The sequence below is a fragment of the Pholcus phalangioides genome, unplaced genomic scaffold (genome assembly GCF_987345545.1).
Source record: "Pholcus phalangioides strain wild (caught in Gottingen) unplaced genomic scaffold, Ppha-v1.0 ptg000003l_1, whole genome shotgun sequence".
Lineage (NCBI taxonomy): Eukaryota > Metazoa > Arthropoda > Arachnida > Araneae > Pholcidae > Pholcus > Pholcus phalangioides.
Window position 1 is genome coordinate 19,037,592 of NW_028301596.1, and position 19,860 is coordinate 19,057,451.

Below are 19,860 nucleotides of genomic sequence, written 5' to 3' on the forward strand. Positions count from 1 at the left end.
CAGATTCTAAGACCCAGTAAAGTAAGACCCATTCACAGTAAGACCCAGCAAATAACGAACTTTTCAGACATGCGGCAAAAATATATCTTAATCTAGAATGCATGAATTAATTACTATTGTGAATAAAAGTGAATATATAATTCTGAGTGCCCAATGAGACCAATTCTATGTCCTTTGAGAATTATGGTGTTCAACTTGAATATTTTGTATAGCCACAATGGTTTGCAGAAAAATCAAAAATATAGTTCTTTTACTAATGTAACCAGTTTGGTATTAATTGTTTTCTTTTATTCTTAAACATGTAAGATTTTTATAAATTTATTTTAGACATTTATTTCACAAGTAAAATTACCATCTTTAAGGTAAAGTTAATTATTATAGTAGCTCTTCCACAAAAAATATTCTTGAATACTCTCCTCAATGAGAATATTCTCAGAAAGATTATTACCATATAATATATGGTTATATAATCTGCTCATATTAGTGGATCATAAGATGGCACATAATTCACTCATTAGATAATTTGTAGAACAAACAGAAATAAAAAATACAGAAATGAAATGTGTTCTAAAAAGTCTATTTAATCACATGCTAAAGTGAACAGAGGAAAAAACATACCAAAAACTTAGTGCCATACTTTCTCAGAGCCATTGAGCATGACTTCCAATCATTCACAGTCAAATCTTTCATATTAACTTCTTCCCACTGTAAAAATAATTTTAAATTGCAAGTTAGAAGAAAGAAACTTCTAATTCAACAAAACACTGCCCTAAAAATACCCAAAAATAAGAACCTGGTTAGAAGATATCAGCAGCTTGCAGAGCAAATAATTAAAAATTTGAACAACAGATTCTTTGATAAATTAGGATCGAATAAGTCATCCAACTCGTTAACTGTGCAAATAGCGTAGTAAAGATATGCCTAATATATGTAAATATGGCATAATATGTCTAATTATAATAGTAAAGATATATCTATCAGATATTAAATGCATCTAATAGAACCATTAGATAGAAGAAAATACAGCACAAAAAAAATCCTGTCAGGGAAAAGAGAAGAAAAATTGGGGAACATGTACCAATATATTCGGCATTTTAAAACTTTATCTCAAGAAAGCAACGATATTACTGTATGCCTACTTCAAATTTAAAAAAAAAATGAGTAGGCCACTAAGGCCATCGTCTAACTAAAAGCGAGGACAAGTTTTGAAGGGTAAAAGTAAAATCTAGAATTAAATAATAGTGATACATCGGCTTATGAATTTTTTGGCTTACAAAGCTGTTTCTATGATTTTTCTGCGATGGTCAATGAATATGGGTTCACCTGATGAACATTTTTATTATTATAGATGCATTCCCAGAATTAAAAAACGGCCACATCATAAGCTGAATTTTAGTGCAATCATCATCAAAACTACTGTCACTCGAACCTGACTAACTCATGTCCACCTTGGAATCTTTTTCCCAGGTGTATACGTTCACTTCTCTTTTTGAAAACACATGAAAAAATTCAGCTAATAGAAAATGCATTGGAAAAGAAAAAGGAAACTGTTTTCAGAGCAAATGTGTTCTTTCAGGCAAAGACTCTTAGCCTCAAACTGAACAATCTGGACATTCCAGGAGCTTATCTTTTTTATTTGCACATATAAGACACAGAAACAAGCTGACTAAATAACAAGTGGATGGCAACACCTACAAACTCAACTGGGTTGTTTAAACACCAGCTTTAATAGACTAAGTTAGGTGATAGTTGTGTATATAGTGTAAAATAAAAAGATCTTCAGTATCTTTCATCTTCCTTTAATTCTTGGTATTTCAAGAAATGTATCAGTACTTGGGAAAAATTCACATAGAAACCTAAGATAAACTGCATTTCAACTAATAAAAGTGATTCCAGAATGAATTATCTTCGTTAGCCAAGGTATCACTATCACTGTACAGTGAATTATGAATGTAAATAACATTCCAAGAAAAAGAAAAAACCAAATTCAAGGAAGAACATACCAAAAACTGCTGAGTGGCCAAGATTTTCCAAGTATGACAAACTTGGGCCGCCCTGAAATCAGAATACAATGCCTAGTTTAGATAACACCAAGTTCTCTATATAAAAAAAAAGAATACAAAAAAAAAAAATTTAAGCATCAAAATATTTTTCCCCCATCGTATATACCTTAAACCAGTGGTTCCCAAACTGTAGGTTGCAACCCCCTGTAGGGGAGACTGAAAAATTTCCCAAAATATAAACCTTTTAAATTTATTTTCTTCTTTCATAACGTAAATAAATATACAGTAAAATCTCCATAATCCAGCTGCATAATAGTCCAGCCTGTCCAGCTCAGTCAAACCTTATTAATGACTGTGCTGGACACAAGACCAAAAATATGACCTCATAAGTGGAATGACTTGTTAAACAGAATGCACCATGGCCACGTTGATTCATGTCTCCCTATTGATGCATTCCTGCAGAAAAAACCGAATTCTAGTTATTCAAACAAGTTGAGTCATAAAAATTGAGTACTCAAACTTTTCTAAAATCAATTAATGTTTATTTGCTGCATAATTAAGCATTTGAATAATACAAAATTCTGCCTTTTTTTATTTTTAAAATTTCACAAATTTTTCCTAATGTGCATGGAAACCAAAGTATTGTCGTCTTGTATTGGCAGTTTACTTCTTTTTGGAACACCATAAATGAAAATAAAATACTGTTGTGCTTTCCAATCCCGATACAAATTGTCTTAATAGGCCGGTTTTTCCTATTCCTCTATTATAACGCTGGTTTGTCTCTAAAGGTGACTTTTCTTTAAATCTGGAGAACATTCTGGCAGTAGGGTGAACACAAAGGGATACAGATGCTTGAAAATCTAGCCAAGATTTGTTTAAAGCATCAAAAAGGAAAATAAAATATTCAGCAGCTTATAAACTAAATTTTTTTTCACCCAAAAAAAAAAATTCTGCCGTGGACACTTTTTCATCAAAAGCTGACCAAGAGCCGCAACTCCCCAAGCTAAAAAAAAATCCAGCTGAAACATTCCCACATAAGAAGTAACCCAATGTTGAAAGAAGCTGTCAACAAGCCTGCAATAAATGGTGGGGGGGCAAAAAAATAAAGGCTTCGGCGGCTAGATAAATTTTTAATGTGGTAAGCGTGAACGTTGAACTTATCATGCACGTTGTACGAAAAGTTTCCGATTTGAATTGTAATTTTCAAAAGAGTACATTAACAAAAGTGACTCCTTAAGCAGAGTGGGGTGATCCATTATCAAGAGTTTAATAACACTAGAACCCCCCATAGAGAGCAATTTGGACTTCAAAAAAGTTACTCGGTAAGCAGAGTGACTTGTTACCCGGGTGACGAACTAACAAGGTTTGACTGTAATCCAGCATTTATTGGGCAGGTTATCATCAAGTCATAGAAGAGGAAAATATGTCGCTGCATGTATTTGTGTAGAATTTTATATGGGCTTTTTCAGTTGACACTTCCCGTAACCGAATAATTTTGGTAATCCGGCACACTCTGGTATGATATATGCCAACCCAAGTGGGATTCCCAGTCACCATGATTGTGGTTATTTTTTTCTGCTGAATGCATCATTCACAGTGTGTCAAAATGTATTAGGAATTTTGCATTTTTCGGTTTATTTGCATTTTTCATTGTTCTACTTTTGTGACTTTATGAAACAAAGGACTATTCTCTCCCATAAAAGTGAAATTATAGTAAATAAAAACTAAGATAAAAGGTGATTGTTACTTATTCTACATAATTTAACAAATGAATCCGATATATTCACCTTAAAAGATCACAGACTTTCAACCCCCGAAAAATAATATTGAGGCATTCGTAGCCCATCATCAGTGACTGCATATTTGGTTGAGGTAATAATGGAGACAAATTTTTGGAAGAAGTGATTTCACTATCTCGATCCATTATATTATTGTCCGCATCAGCATCAAATAAAGAACTATTCCTTTGCCTTGCATTATTTTTTCTTTTCACACCATTTGTGCCAATATTATCTTCTGGGTCAGAAGCAGACGAATCCGATGGAGTTCGTTCAACCTTTCTCCGAGAGACAGATGCACCTAGATCTCCATTAGGCACTTCAACAGGCAAATTCACCTGAACATTTGCATCACAGTATTTGACTTGTTGTGTTCCCACGGGAGGGGGGACAGCAGGAGACAGTGGTAAACAGTTCATCATCACGGGGCCACCAAAGTGCTGGAATGGTGTGGGAGACAAAAGTCTATTATCAACTCCTTTTCTTACAATTGCTATGAATGTTCTGGGATCAGATGGCCCCCTTTGTTGAATAATGGGTCTACATCCTTTTGGAACACCAATAACTTGAGTAAATTGTGGATTACTCAGATTATTTGACACGTTTGAATATGTCATTGGACCTCTCACCGCCAATGCTCTGAATTTTGTTCCGATAGCACTCCCGTGGAGATTTAGAGGCAAATTAGGGTCAAAAATACTTGGTCTGGGGCTTGTTGTCGCACTAGATGTACTCGTGGAAGAATTTGAGTTCAAGATCAAATTTGCATCTGCTTGGGATGTGGATGAACTTGTTGGAACATCTTTCGGAGAACTGTCATTCTGATTATCAGTTCTTGTGTCATTCAGAGATGTAGTTATCGTACCAGATGATATTGTTGTTGCACTAACACAATGTTGTGGGAAAAGTGATGGAGATGTTACTGCCGTAGGAAAAGGTGCTCTCATCGAAAAAATAACAGCACCACGTGGTGGTGGTTGATGCGGTGGTAGAGATAGTGTTCCGACAATCTTATTTCCAAAAGGTACATTAAGAGGCCTTAAAGACGGCGGGTTGCTGGAAAGTTGTACTCTGTGTATTATATTCATCCCAGATGCAGAAGGAGCTTGCAAGGAATTGCAAACAATTTTTCTTGTCATATTGGCCATGGAAACCAATGGGGTAGATATGGTTTTGGCGAAAGCACTTGAACTTGCATTTGGCGGTGGGAAAGACATGGTTGGACTCGTCATTATCATTGGTGTAGATTGCAAAGGAGTCATATTTATGAGGCTGGAATGTAATGTAGTAGACAAAGCATGTATTAAAGGATCTTTTCCCGGAGGAGGTGGAAGAGGGATGGCACTTGAAGTAGCCTCAGACGTTGCTTGTTCCATTTGCAGAGAGACTTCTGGTGGAATAGATGCAACTGGATAATCAATAGAATCAAAAAAGTATCCCAGGGACACAATATCATCTTCATTGGCATCACTTTCAGGAACATTCGGAACTGCGGATTTTACTGTCAGGAGCCTGCATGGCTAAAAAGTATTTAAAAAACTAAATTACAAAAAGTATTCATAAATTCATTCAGAAAACTAATTTTGAAAATGGAATGCCAATTTAAAAAATAGTGCAAGCTTTTATAAAAGAAATTATATAAGTGGCAGCAAATATTATTTATGACAACCCTGTATATATATATATAGGCAACAAAAATTGTCACATAGTTGTCATAAAATAACTTACAAGTAACTTAATAAGATACAAGAGGCCCCCTATCAGTTGTGAAAATCAACAAATGTAAATGAAATTAAGAGATATGGGTGTTTCAGAGCATGCAAAATAAGTAGTGAAACAAAATTCTAGCTTGGGTGGTTAAGATCACTAAATATGGGACGAATATTCAGCTACTGTTCGTTATTTGGCATGTTCGACTCTTTTGCTGAATATTCCATATATATTCCTTTTTTTTCATAAATTTCCAAATATTCCTTTTCCCATAAATTAAAAATTTACTGATTATATTTCATTGTGTAGTGCATTTCCCTTTCTATGAAAGAGGTTATGCCAGGGTGAATTTCTAGGATAAGAAACACATGAAAAATAAAATAGAATCCTACTGCAATAAAAGATGGAAGTGAGCATGAATTACACAAATTCACTAACTGAAGGATGTATCTAGACAAGATATATGTTAAGCTACGGAAAAAGACAAAAGGGGCAAAGAACAGCTAAAAAGTAAAAATACAGTGAATTCCTGATATGTCGAACTCAGACAGCTCAAATATCTGTTCAAGTCAAAGTTTTCATTCAGCCCCAGGACTTTTTTTGTATTTTAGTGTTAAAATTTTCTGCTAACTCAGAATTTTCTTCCTCTAAGTCGAAGTTTTCAGGAATGAGAAAAATTTTAAAGATAGCAGTTAGGAATGTAATTTAACATTTAGTAATAGAATTTAACATTTAGCAACACAATTTAGCAATTAACACTCACTGAATATTTTGACAAAAAAGTAATCTTGTTTACACGTTATAATTTGTTTCATTTGTATGAATATTATGCATACATCCATTTCCATAACACAGTATGCAAATCTAGTTTATTTCTAAATCTTCTCATTCAATAAGTAAACAAGATTAAATTGGAATAACTTATTTTTTCGAATTTCTTCATTTAATGTAGTCTGAAATATTTTACTAATACGGTATTCGTAAATAGCACTGTAAAGATTTCAAAACCTTACTTTACCTCATTCTGAAATCATAATTTCTGATAAGTCGAATTAACAATAATTCAAAGTTTTTCGTCAGCTGCTGCACATTCAACTTAGAGATTTGACTCTCATAAATTTTATGATGTGCTACTAATTGAGAGTAAATAATGGTTGGCATTTTCTTAATTGGCTGTAAAATTGTAACAAGTGTTGGAAGAAAAAATTGATTCTGTAAGTAACATTGAATTTGAATATAGATCATTAAATTTAATTGTCATCATGGCAATAAAAATCTTTCAATAAAATTTTTTTCTAATATTTATTAAAATAATAAATTGCATAATTAAATTCAATATCAATCATTTGAAATAACTTGTAATTTTATCTTCAATTAAAAACACCAATTTTATTCATAATTGCGATGAATTTTAAGGAAATGGATATTCAGTCCCCGAATATTTGGTATTCGTCAAAAACATTAATATCCGCTCACCTTAATTCCACTTATACACTACCTTTACTTCACAAAACTGCACTCAAAAAACATTTCAGTTTTCTCATTCCGAAATTTTATAATGCCCTTCCCATTGAGATTAAAGAAGTAACTACATTCTCAAGTTTAAAAAAAATCCATCTTAAAAAAAGTTAAAAAAAGTTCCATTTTTTTAAAATTCCAGACAATTGCATAGCTGCCAACTTTTAAAAATGAAAATTCAGGAGATTTTAGCGCGAACCCGTATTTTATGCTAAAACCACTCCCTAATAAATACAAAAGGGATTTTTCCAAATAAAATAGGGATTTTTTACACATAAAAGTTAAACTGTAGGGAATAAAATCCCTTCTCAAAAATTGAAGTCAAATAAAATAGGGATTTTACACACATGGAAGTTAAACCTTGGGAATAAAATCCCTACGCAAAAAACAGGTGAAATCGGAGGCCAAAACTTCAAAATGGTGATCTAAAAAAAATAAATATTGTGTTCAATCAGAAACGCTGTGAACAAACATTCTGCGCGAATGACCCCAAAATCATCGGAAGATGAAGGGAAAAAAAGCGTCAATTTTTGAAGAACACTTAACTTTTTGTGACACTTGCTTGATGTTTTTTTTTCATTTCACATGAGTGATGGTGGCAGTCTTTCCATGACCGATGTTTATGTCCGTAACACAACTTGTACAAAAAGGAAAAGTCTGCCCTTTTCTGGAACGTTTGATGAAAGGAAATTCATCGGGCAATAAGTATCTTTAAAATTGATTATAAATATTTTTTTGCTTATCAGTATTCATGTTTTGTTACATCGCACGTACGTAACTTCAACAAAAGAAATTTTGACCACATGCGCGTCACTATAATCTTCAATTATTATCCAGGACTATTGGCTGCTAAGCTATTTCCCTGCACGATAAGACAACTTTCTTGTTACCATCAGAGGATTTGTAAAACTTTCTTAAAAAGGGAATTTCCGCATTTACGACATGTGACATCATTCCGAAAGGGAAAAAAACCAGAGGCAAAGACTTCATGCCCCACAAGAAATTCCTTAGGGATGTTATCATATGCAAAATACAATAATGTTGATTACATATGTTGATTCATGTTCTCATATCGCATAAGCGTCACAGCACCTTCAACCCTGCTACATGTTCATTAGTCACACCAATTGTATATATCTTGCCACCACCTACTGTTATACTAAATTCATTTACATTTCTCTCTTTTCTTTCTCTTATTTTCTTTTGTTTTCTATTAATTATTTTTCACTTATCTTTATAATACGTATTTTTACTTTTGTGTTTCATTAATTATAATTTTTCTATCTATTTGTCAAGAATTCTAACTTATTGTAGTAATCTTAACATACACAACCAGTATGGGACTAATGTCTCCATGGTTGTTTTGTAATTTTATATGAATGATGTTTTTTTATTTTTTTGTAATTATTTGAAATAAAATTTTTTTTTTTTAAATATTCAGTATTCTGCCAAATCACTATTTGTCCCCATCCTTAATGATCACAGCAACAAAATCTCAAATTAAAATGGCAGCATTCACTTTTATGCATTGCTAAGTGATCAGCACAGTGAAAAACAATGAATGGTACCTGTATCACCATAAACATTGAAGCAGGACACGGAAAGAATACCTCACCAAGTGGTTGGTATGCTAACTTCCTAGTGGGGAACTCCCAGCAGCAGCAGAAATATAATCTGCATTGGTTGTTTCCACAAGTTTCTCTGTCAGCATCTAGTACTGCCGTTTATGGTGCTACAGGTATCGTTCCAATGCCATTTATGGTTTTTTTATTGAGCCTATCACCTTGCAATGCATAAAAGTGAGTGTTGCCATTTAAATTTTGGTTGCAATAACCATATCCATGACAGCTAGGTTTTGTTTTCAACTCATTCTTGATCACTGATTAATTATTAAATAAACACTTCTTTCGAGAAATTTCAGGGAATTATAGGATTTTTAGGGATTTTTCTATAAATAAGAAAAATTGAAATAATCTGGTTTCCGACTGGAAGACTGAATACTAACACATAGGTGCCATCTTTGGAGAATTAGAATTGCCCGTCGTTACACTACTCTTAAATCAAATCACAGCAATAAAAAAAAATCTCTATCAGGCCAAAACGGGACGTACAGACACAAGAGGACATACGATAAAAGCAGATATAAATCAGCTCACCAATTTCAGATGTTGAAAGGTTGAATTGACGCTGGCTGTTTAACAAATTTCTTTTTCTCTTCAAAAATAAAATATTTTTTATTTCACACAATGGAAACAATTCACATCACACTTGCGTCATTTTTGAGATTAAAAAAAAAATTTCCTAACATTTTTTTTTGAAAATTCTTTTTCCTAAAAGTAGGAATTTTTTTCAATCACAGTCGAAATTCAGGAGATAAAAGAATTTTTTGAGAGGCCAAGAGATAAGAGTCGAAATTCGGGAGACTTGACAGTTATGCTAGTTTAATAAGGCTAAGAAAATTGAAAGCTTCTGGGTAAATTGCACGTATTGGCACCTGCCCAAGGATTACTGCAATAATGTCATTTTCGGTTGAGACAGTCTCTTTATTGAATGAAAAAACAATTAAAAATATATTACCTTGCACATGTAATTTGCTGTAAAAGTCTTGATGCAGATAGGATGGAAAAGGCAAAGGCAAGACATGCATTTTACTGTTGGATACTCAAAACGAGCGGCATTGCACCTTTGTGAGCATCGTTTGACAATTGCACTGGAAATTTGAAAAAAAAAAAAGCCTTACAAATCTGATATAAATAAACACAAGAGGTATCATGAACTAATAAATGTTGAAATGCAGTTCAATACATAATATTATGGAAATTTAATTAAAAATGTGTTTATACTAAACGAGAAGTTTATTTTCAAAAAGAAACATTTCCATATTTATTTATTTTTTATAATTAACTTTTCAACAGTTTCTGAATCTTTCTGAAATCCAGCCCCATGAGAGTGACCAATATGGGGGGTTACACTGGAATAATCGTGTTTCTTATGTTACTCATGAGAGGGCAGTAAGGGTACCTTCCTTGGCCCAGTAAAACCTTCTGGAATCAACAGGTGGCACAGAAATTGTAGCGGCTACAATTTCAATCAAAGGCAACATTTCCACTAATTTTCTGTCAAAACAGAACATTTCCAAAACATTCCCAACTCCCTTGAATGTTGATCAAGAAACAAAATATAATTAAATATTCTTATACCACTTCCTTATGCTGCCTGTTGGGCTATTTTCCACTTTTTTAAAGCAACCCATTTCAGAGTAATGAATTTTTTTACCGCTACTGTAAATTTAGTAATTGTGGAAATGTTCCCTTTTGAAAATTAGCTCTTCAAATGACTGTAACCATTGGAACCAAACACAAAACTAATCTTTCTAAGTCAAGGTTGGTTTTAAGTCAAAGTTGGTCAATTCTGTGCAAAACTTTGTAGAAGAGAATAACCCCAAATATTGCTCGCACTGCACTTTACATAGATAGGGTTGTTTTTTAAAGTCACACAAAAAGAATACAGAAAAGTGAGTCCTTAAGTCACCCTAAATGATAGTCTTCCTCTCTCTGATCGTTTAGAGTAAGTTAATTTGCAAACATTATCGTTATTGTATGTTTATTTATGGCATTATATTTTACTGTATTATTTATTATATTATTTTGTAGTATTGAATAGCATTTTTATTAGTAATTTTCATGTGAATAAATATTTATGGAACAAATTATCCAAGTTTCCATTATTTCCTATGAAGAAGTTTGATTCAAATAACAAGCAATTCAGATAACACGCACGTTGGCACAACAGATTAAGCTCGTTAACCGAACTTCAACTGTATCACAATTTTTTTTTTAACTGGGTTCATTACAAAAGATGTGCATTAAACAATGAGGTTCTACTGTATTTTTCTTATTTTGCTTCCGTGTCATTTACGTGCATCACAATCACCTAGTTTCTCTTTCCTGCAAAAAAGGAGAGGAAAGCCAACCCATGCTTAATGACAAAAATTTATTTCCTGGAAATTGGCCGCTATTAAAAAAACCATGTAATCTAACACACAACAAATGTCCTACTTGTTCACCAGCAGATTCCCATTTGGTAAATACGCCCACAACCAGCTATTTTTGTTCATCATATACTTTTGATTCCTTTTCTTTAACATTCTCCAAATCCTGAAACTGGTGTGATATTTTTATCATCTGATGAAATATATAATGGTTATAGAATTTTAATTATTTTTGATTTGTCCGCTCTACCATTCCATTTCAAAACTAAATCAACAGCTAAAAAGCCCCCTCCCATCACCACATCCATATTTTCTCACAAAAGAACTTTGTGTAGTGACTAATCATTATGAAAAATACATTGTTAAACAAATACCATAGCTGCCAACTTAGTGAATGAGCATTAGGGAGGTTCAAACACAGAACACACAAAAATATAGAAGGGATTTTTGAAAAACATTGTAGTCATTTTTTTCCCTTTGCAAAAACATGACTTCGTGCAAACCATTGCCGATTAAAGCCAAGTCATCAACCAGTAAATTAAATTCTCATTATAAATGTCATTACTATTCTCAAATCGAATCCCACCAACAAAAAAAATCATCGAGTCCAAAATGGGACATAAGGAAAAAGCAGATACAAGTCATCTTAATTTTAGATGTCAAAAGGCCAAAATTGGCACTGTTTGGCAAATTTTTTTCTCTTCTCCCCCCCCCCCCTAAAAACATTAAATATTTTTCCGTTTCCCACAATGATGACGATTCCCATCATGCTTGTAATGTCATTTTGGGGATTAAAAACGAAGGCAGCAGCCTTTTTTCCAAATAAATTCTTTGGGAATAATTTTTTTTCCCTCAAAAGTTTATATTTTTCACAATCACTGTTGAACTCAGGAGACCAGAGGGGGAGTAGAAATTATGGATCCTCCCAAAAAATATGGGAAATATGGCAGCTATGGAATATGATACTACTAAAAAAGCTAAACAATAGCATTCACACTAATGAATGTAGAAATTATCACAGAAATTTAATTATTTCAGACATCATTGTGGCACAAAAAAAACTTAAATAAAAATGAGTTACGAGCGGTTTCCGGGTATTAGGTCATGGTGTAAAGTAGGGATGGCAAACTATAGCCTACCACAGATTCAAAACAATTTTTTTCAATTTCAGTATTTCAAAAAAATTCATTTAAGGGAGGTTGTTCCTTTTTTCCCATATGGAAAATATAGTTGTGAGAATTCAAATAGAAATTGATTATAAAACTTCAGCGTATGAAAAACTTGAACACATATGTGCAATAAATATGCATAAAGTTGTTAAATGATACTTACTGTATTTATTTTTTGACAGTTGTAAAGGGCAACCCATTGTCTCATTTGCAATGAATCTATGGCAGTCTTCAAAGTATACAACATATTCCGCCACTTCATTTCTAAGCAAAAAATTACAATTACAATATCACCCCCCCCCCCTCTTTCGCCAGCATACCGTGAAATTTGAGTCACAGATCCTGGAATATGGTTGAACAATGCATCTATTTTAAAATTCCATTGAATTGGCCAAATGCATATTGCAGGGCTCCCTCTCAAAAAAAATCAGAAAAAGTAAGACGGGGGAGGGTACTCCCCTTAGACAACATAATCATAGCATAATTTAAAAAAAATCATTGAAATTTTTTTTTTGATGAAAATTTAATTTCTTTTTTCACATACCACACTATTTCAGTATCCTGTAAGATTGACTCGAGCCAAAGCAAAATGACAGAAATGACTTGGTAACAAAACAAATTTTTGGCCAAAACAAGGTACTACCAACCACATAGTTTTCTTCTGTCTCCCCTCACAATATATATTACATTCTTTTTTCTTTTTTTGGAGTCTTCCTCAGTCCAGTCTGTAACAACTCTCTTCGACAATGCACACAGCAAATTATGAAGACATGTAAGTTTTTTAAGAATGTGACGCTCTTTCGAGACCACTTCGAGAGCACAGTGCAAAATGTATAAATTACAAGGTCCGATAGGAATAAGTCAAGGTGGACCAGATAGTATAGTGTTTTACAGCTCTATCTATTTTTCTAGTCTATCTAGTCTATCCATTTTTCAAAAAGGATTTGTTTAAATTTTAGCACTCAATGCCACTGTAATAGTTTTTGCCAAATGAAGCACTTTAATTTCTAGCTCTTTGCTGCGCATGGTAAATATTATGTCTCCCTAAATATACAGAAGACAATTGAATGTTATTGGGTATCACATCAGAATCACAAAACCTAGAATAGGCCTATGTACCCAACTGCTCTGTTATGCAAACTGTTGTCACCTATACACAAAATGTTCACCATTTGAATGATGAATGTTACTGCCCAAGACTATGGAGTAGAGTAAGTACAAAATTATTATTTTTTCAACCAGGCAGATGTTTTAACCACTGCTCTATTTGTTGAACCCTCAAAATAAACAAATGAAAAATTAATAAATCAGCAAATGACCCCTTAAATAAATTTAAAAACAATACAATTTCTGCTTTGGCAGAATCATTAATTGCAACCTACTACATTTGTATTATTTGACATTATATGGATGATTCCCTCAATTAAAATCAATTATATGAATTTTGGTAATAAGTTTTGGTAAAAAAAAGTAGGAAAAATACGAAATATAGAAAGCAGTACAAAACTGAGAAAGTAGGACATTTTACCGAAAATTAGAAAAAGTAAGATGAGTGGGAGCCCTAATACTGTGATCTGTGTTAAACCTTAATTTTTCTGACATATCAGATTTGATCATTTTTGCCTCACCATGGTCATTTTCTGCACAAGAGGGCTAATTAGACCGGGACCTATAGTTCGGCATATTGAGAACAGACCAGATTCAAGCATTCAAATGCAGGGAATACAGCATGAATCAATATCCGAATATGTCCGAACCGTCGAAATTTTTTTTTGCCTGCTACTAAAAAATTTTTCTCATCACTGGTCTCTAAGACGTTTTCTTCCTAATGTTTCACCCACATCTGTGGTAGCATCATCATTTTTGCCTCACCACGGTCATTTTCTGCACAAGAGGGCTAATTAGACCAGGACCTATAATCCGGCATATCGAGAACAGACCAGATTCAAGCATTCAAATGCAGGGAATACAGCATGAATCAATACCCAAATATGTCCAGCCCGCCGAAATTTTTTTTTTTTTTTAATTTTTTGCCTGCTACTAAAAAATTTTTCTATGCCTATGATTATTGTTCTAGAACAGACACCCCAGCACCCATATTTCCTGTTGCCAAAAAGTTACATTTGACGAAAGAGATGCTATGTGATTTTGAATAGACTTTTTTTAATCACCATCTCAAATTACCCGTCCCTCCACACTCAACTGATAGGCTTCTTTCCTGTATTACTTCCGTTAAATTTTTTAAAAATCTATTCTTCAATGCAAAACAAAAATTTACACATAATTTTACATTTTATAGAAATGTACAATTTTAAATTAACATGAACAAAATAAAATGCAGATCAATAAGACCTAACTAGAAACTTCATACATGCAACTTATTCATCGTGGGATGAATTCATCATTCATACATCTGTATTCATAGTGGGATATGCACGATATATATAATCCCCAGAATTAATGAAGCGCCTCTTACTGAGGCCAGAGGGAGAGGATTTATTGACCCATGATCAATCCAGAAAATATCAATCCCTCAAAACAGAAATTTTATCTTTATCATTGGTTACGAATTCTCAACAATGGATGAAAAATATCTTGCCCACCAGAAAATAGCATACACAATTGCTATTAATTATTAATTTTAAAAAGTAACTTTGGAGTCCGTATCTCCTTATTTTTCAAGCATTTGAAAAAAAATACTGTATATACAAAAAACTATACCAGTTAACGCCTTTCTTTTTTCAATATTACTGTTCAAGAAATACTTGGGAAATCTCCACAGAAGGATCCTCCACCGGAACAAGCAAAATTGCCTCTATCTCATCACTCTGAGACACCAATTAATAATGATGATGCACATGAAAGTGTAGACAGACACTTGCCAAACTGCAAAGAACGCACACAAAGTGGTCTTCTCACAAGTTCATATTACATCATTGCTACTACAACAGCAATTATAGAATTCTTATTCATTTAGACATTCATATGACCAATGTTATATTCCACAAATGGTAAACAATCTAGCCCATGGGTTCTCAAACTGTGTGCCGTGGCACTTTGGTGCATTCTTCGTACGAGATGGAGCATAGCAATGTCACTGCCGAAGTTTTTCAAAGAGATTCTTTGTTGAACTGCTCTGGGGAGCAGCGGATAAATGTTGATTAGGGAATGGGGAGCAGCTAATGGAAAAAGTTTCAGTATCTCTGATCTAGTCTAAACATGAAAATAGTCAACTTAAATTTCTTTTCTTTCATTTTTGAGTGACGTAAAATTTCTAGATTTCTACAGATTCGTCACATGTGGACATGAGCAGCTATCGTTTCACAAAAATCTGGTCAAAATAAACGTGAGATACGGGGTGGAAAATTAAAATTTGATTTTCGTAGCAGCATTTATCAGTTTTGTAGCACTTTGTATTTTATTTAGTGCTAAAATTTTAAAGTTTTTATATACATATATACAGTAGAGCACACAGGATTACTTTTTACTTTAAAAAGTGGTATCTCAACTCAGAAGGCGGCACAAAATACATAGAGATTTCCTCTAGAAGAATTTTTTTTTTTTTTTTTTAAATAGATAACAATTTTTGAAAGACTTCTTGATACATTTATATATTCTTACATTCTCTACAATATCAACAAATGAGAGGCTTTTAACATAGAGGCATTTTAACACACTGTATTTAATTTCAAAAATAATTTGAAAATGAGTGTTTGGATTTAGCTAGTAGACTTGAAACCAGGCAAGTCATTTAGGAGCGGGGGGACCGGCTTTTGAAAATTTGAAAATACATTAAAAATATATATACATACATTGAGTACATGTGCTTTGCCCCCCCCCCCGGAAAAAGTTGAATGACAGCCCTGCTTGAAACACCCAATATAAAAATATAAAGGTAATTATTTTTCCTGTTTTTGGCGCTGATCAAAGTTGTGCTTTTCTTCTCGAGTTTCAGGTTTGAACGTTCGATCTTGATGCTTTTACCCATTTCCTATTCAAAATAATTGTTTCTTTTTGAGTTAGCCTCTTGATCATTACCTCAATTTGATTCAACATACTTTGAGATGACTTCTTTTGCTGGGCCATTCCCAGAATATTTATTAGAAATTCTAAGAAATTTAATAGAGTGATTAAAAACTATATAGACTTAAATTATTCTTAACTTTAACTATAGTAATTTATACTATCTGACTTATTTGTAGAATTGAATTATTTTTAATTTAAACTATAGAAATAAAAAACTATGGAACAATGATTAAACTATTAGAAATTTAAGAAAAAAATAATTCTATTTTCACAAAATCTCAATCCGAGTACAATCTGTTTTCACTCCCTATTTTTCTTATTTTGTACTCTTTTTTTGTTTTTCATTTCATTACTTTTCCAGGATTTTTTCACTTTTCCATGATCTTAGATTAGACATCCTGAATTCGCTGATGCTTTTTGCATCACAACTCCTGATGACGATAGATTTGGCATTGGTGTTTTTCCAGTGTGATAAAACATTCTTTCACGAACTTTTCCGTTCTGTTAAAGAATACACAAATACAGTAAAACCTTGTTAAGTCATCATCCTGATAAGTCATCACTCCGGTTAAGTCGTAATTTTTCTTCAGACCCTTCCAGCTCTCATAGACCACAATCTTATTAAACCCTCGTTTACTCGTCGCTAATTTCGGTCAAGTCGTCACTATGAAAAAGTTTGAGAAAGAGGAACAAACTATTTTTATGGCTCCCATTAAAAAAAAGAGCTTGTTAATAGCATTGCCATATGCTTAAAAGTCACCATAAAATCCTATTATACACCCAAACGGAACAGTAAGTAACAAAAGTTACGCTGGAGAAGTTCATTTGCCTTATAAGGTTTTTGGAACATTGGTGACTGTTCAAGCTAGATCTCATTTCTGCCTGGGCTCCATTGGAGAAACTGGACAAAACGCGAGACACCCAAGCTCTGTCGCAAGAAGCAACGTAAGCACTTCCCCCCCCCCCCCCGGAGGAGGCAGGAATTTTGGTCCAAAACCAAAATTTATTGATATGTCAAAGATTACATAAAGGAAATCAAATTACGTAAATCAAAGAATCAAATTAATCAAGTTAAAGTCAAAGTGCAACGGGCACGGATAATAAATAATCATAGAAAGCATGGACTCTATTAATTTAGGGCTTGAAATTTATACAAAATATCTTTGTTGAAAAAAATTAGACATTTTTTCCCAAGTTGGTGTCTTCTGTTTACTTTTTCCTGCCCAGGGCCCCTCCACCAAGTCAAAAGTGTTTGAGATTACTTTGTAGTTGCATCATGAACTACTGATGAAGAATTCAAACACTGAAATTAAATTTGATGTACATGTAAAATTAATGTGCAATAGAGGGTTCTGTTATGAAGAAAAGCTACTTATTCAAACAGTTGCTCTGTTAGTCTCTATAAATTAAAAATTGCTAGTTTAAATCAAAGTGTACAGTACATTTCACTACACAAGTAATAAGAGAAAAAAGATAAAAAATTGCTTTTTTTTTCTTTCGCAATCTATAAATTTTATTAATATTGTTATTTTGATTCATACTTTAATAAATGATATTTTACTTTAAATTTATACGATTTTCATAACATTGCACATTAAAACTGACAGACCTTCTCGTAAGTCGTCACTCCGCTTAGGCCGTCATAATTTTTCGATAACTTGAGGTGACGACTTATCGAGGTTTTACTGTATTTCATCTTAAATTAAACTATCAGAACAAAAATAACAATCTGAAAGAGTTGATTGGTCAACATGCTTACGCTGGGTGGGTCTAGATTTAAATCCCGGTTCGGGCAGTGTGACTCTGACAATATTTCTGACCACACCGATCTCTCAGGGAAAAAATTTATAAAAATAACTGGCAAAAATAAAACTTGTTCTTATACTACAAAATCCATAAAATATAATGAACTTGCCAAATACAAGTTAGTTCATTTAAAATAAATGAGATAGAAAAAACTAACTTCAGTATATTATATTGCAAACATTTTCAACTTGTCTCTGTTTTTGTATATAAAGCAAAAATTAAAATAGACATTTATGTTTTGTGCCAGCATATATTTTCAAAAAATATATATATTTCTACCATATATTTATTCCTGATTAAACAAAAATTTTTCAATTAAAGTCACCGCCCTCTCGCTATATAAGAAAGAGCCATCGCAGTAGTACAATAAAATGCAGAAAAATAATTAAACAAGCATAAAGCAATTAGAAGACCACAGAGATGTATATTTGCAATTCATTTATTAATGAAAAAATATAAAGTACAAAATTTTTTCCACAAAAACGATTGTTATACTACACCACGACATAAAACTAAATGGAAGATAACAAAATGGCTTGGTGTATTCCCTTTTTTAAACATTTATGTTTAAAAAAACAAACGTCAATAGCAGAAATAGCACTTCACACTCATTTTACATGTAAACATTTCATACATTAGTGTGCAACATATGTATTAATTTAAAAACCTCACAGGTTTTATCTACAATATAGACTACCTAATGAATAAATACAATGTCCAGGCATAGTATCAGTAATCGCGATACTTGCATTAAGACAAATAGGAACATTTAAACCTGCAGCAAACATGATCTACAAGTGTTAAATATATTCAACGAGTTAACACACACAGTCTGTTACAACACAAAAAACCACTGCCAGTGTATGTGTCATATTTAAGTTATAATGTTTATGATTACACTATCACATCAACTTTCTGTTGCTGCGCAATCAATATTTCCGATGTGTTCCTTTATATTTACTAAAATTCAAAATTAAGAAAAAATCTTGAATGCATTTTGGAATTTGTGCAATCAGCCATCAACCACATTTTAGTTCTTCATAAAGATTAAATATAATATGTAATAAGATTAAAGTGATATGAAATTATAGATTTAAAGGCACTATTCTCAAATAAGACAGTTAAGAACTTATTTGCATGGTTGTTTTATATATGTTAAAGTAATCTGAGGATTGCAGTATGAATTGTTGATAATTTTATTTTTTGGCATTACTCAGAAGAGGAATTGTTACATTAATATATAGCAGAATATGCTGTAACCAATCCAAGTATTCCCAGCTTTATATATAGAGAGAAGAATTTCCTAATACACTTACGGAGCAATAAATGTACCTGGCCATTGGATACAGCTGACAATATGACTGGTCCACAAACATTATTCATTCTTTGACACTACCAAAGTAGTCAAAATGACCGCTATTGTAAAAATACAGGATACAGCTGTAAATGTGGATTCACTTTTTTGATTACAACAAGTTCTAAAGAAGAGAAGTTCAAAGAACTAAAGTTGCCTGTCTTGAAATATTGTCATATTAAAGTTTATGGAATGCATGTAAGTTGCTCCACGACAACCGAGTGACACCCCCCCCCCCCCTTTACAAGTTTCGACAAGGCAAAACAATGAAGGGTTGCCAGACATCTTGGCATACAAAGGATTCAATAAAGCACGCAGAAAGGGTATGTGCATTTCTTTCATGAATTACTAAGGGTAGAATTATTGCTTCATAGAAATTCTTGGGGGCTAAAGTGGCCCGAATCCTTGGGGTTCCACTAACTATGAGGCCCCCTCCAGCTGGAGCAGTCAAAAAACTTTTACTTTCAAAGCTGATACTCAATTCACTAGCAGAAAGAACACGAGA

At 32.9% G+C, this 19,860-nt stretch overlaps 1 protein-coding gene across 2 annotated transcripts in view; it reads right to left on the bottom strand.

Moving 5' to 3' along the window:
• LOC149088211 (uncharacterized) overlaps positions 1-19,860 on the bottom strand; it is an 88,130-nt gene that overhangs the window by 17,212 nt on the left and 51,058 nt on the right. For both annotated transcript variants that reach the window (XM_089245560.1, XM_089245561.1), the window contains exons 8-11: positions 9,587-9,719; positions 3,791-5,301; positions 2,004-2,055; positions 619-705 (exon numbers count right to left, since the gene is read on the bottom strand). In XM_089245560.1, coding sequence (XP_089101686.1) covers positions 619-705; positions 2,004-2,055; positions 3,791-5,301; positions 9,587-9,719 — 1,783 coding nt within the window. The remainder of the gene's footprint in view (positions 1-618; positions 706-2,003; positions 2,056-3,790; positions 5,302-9,586; positions 9,720-19,860) is intronic.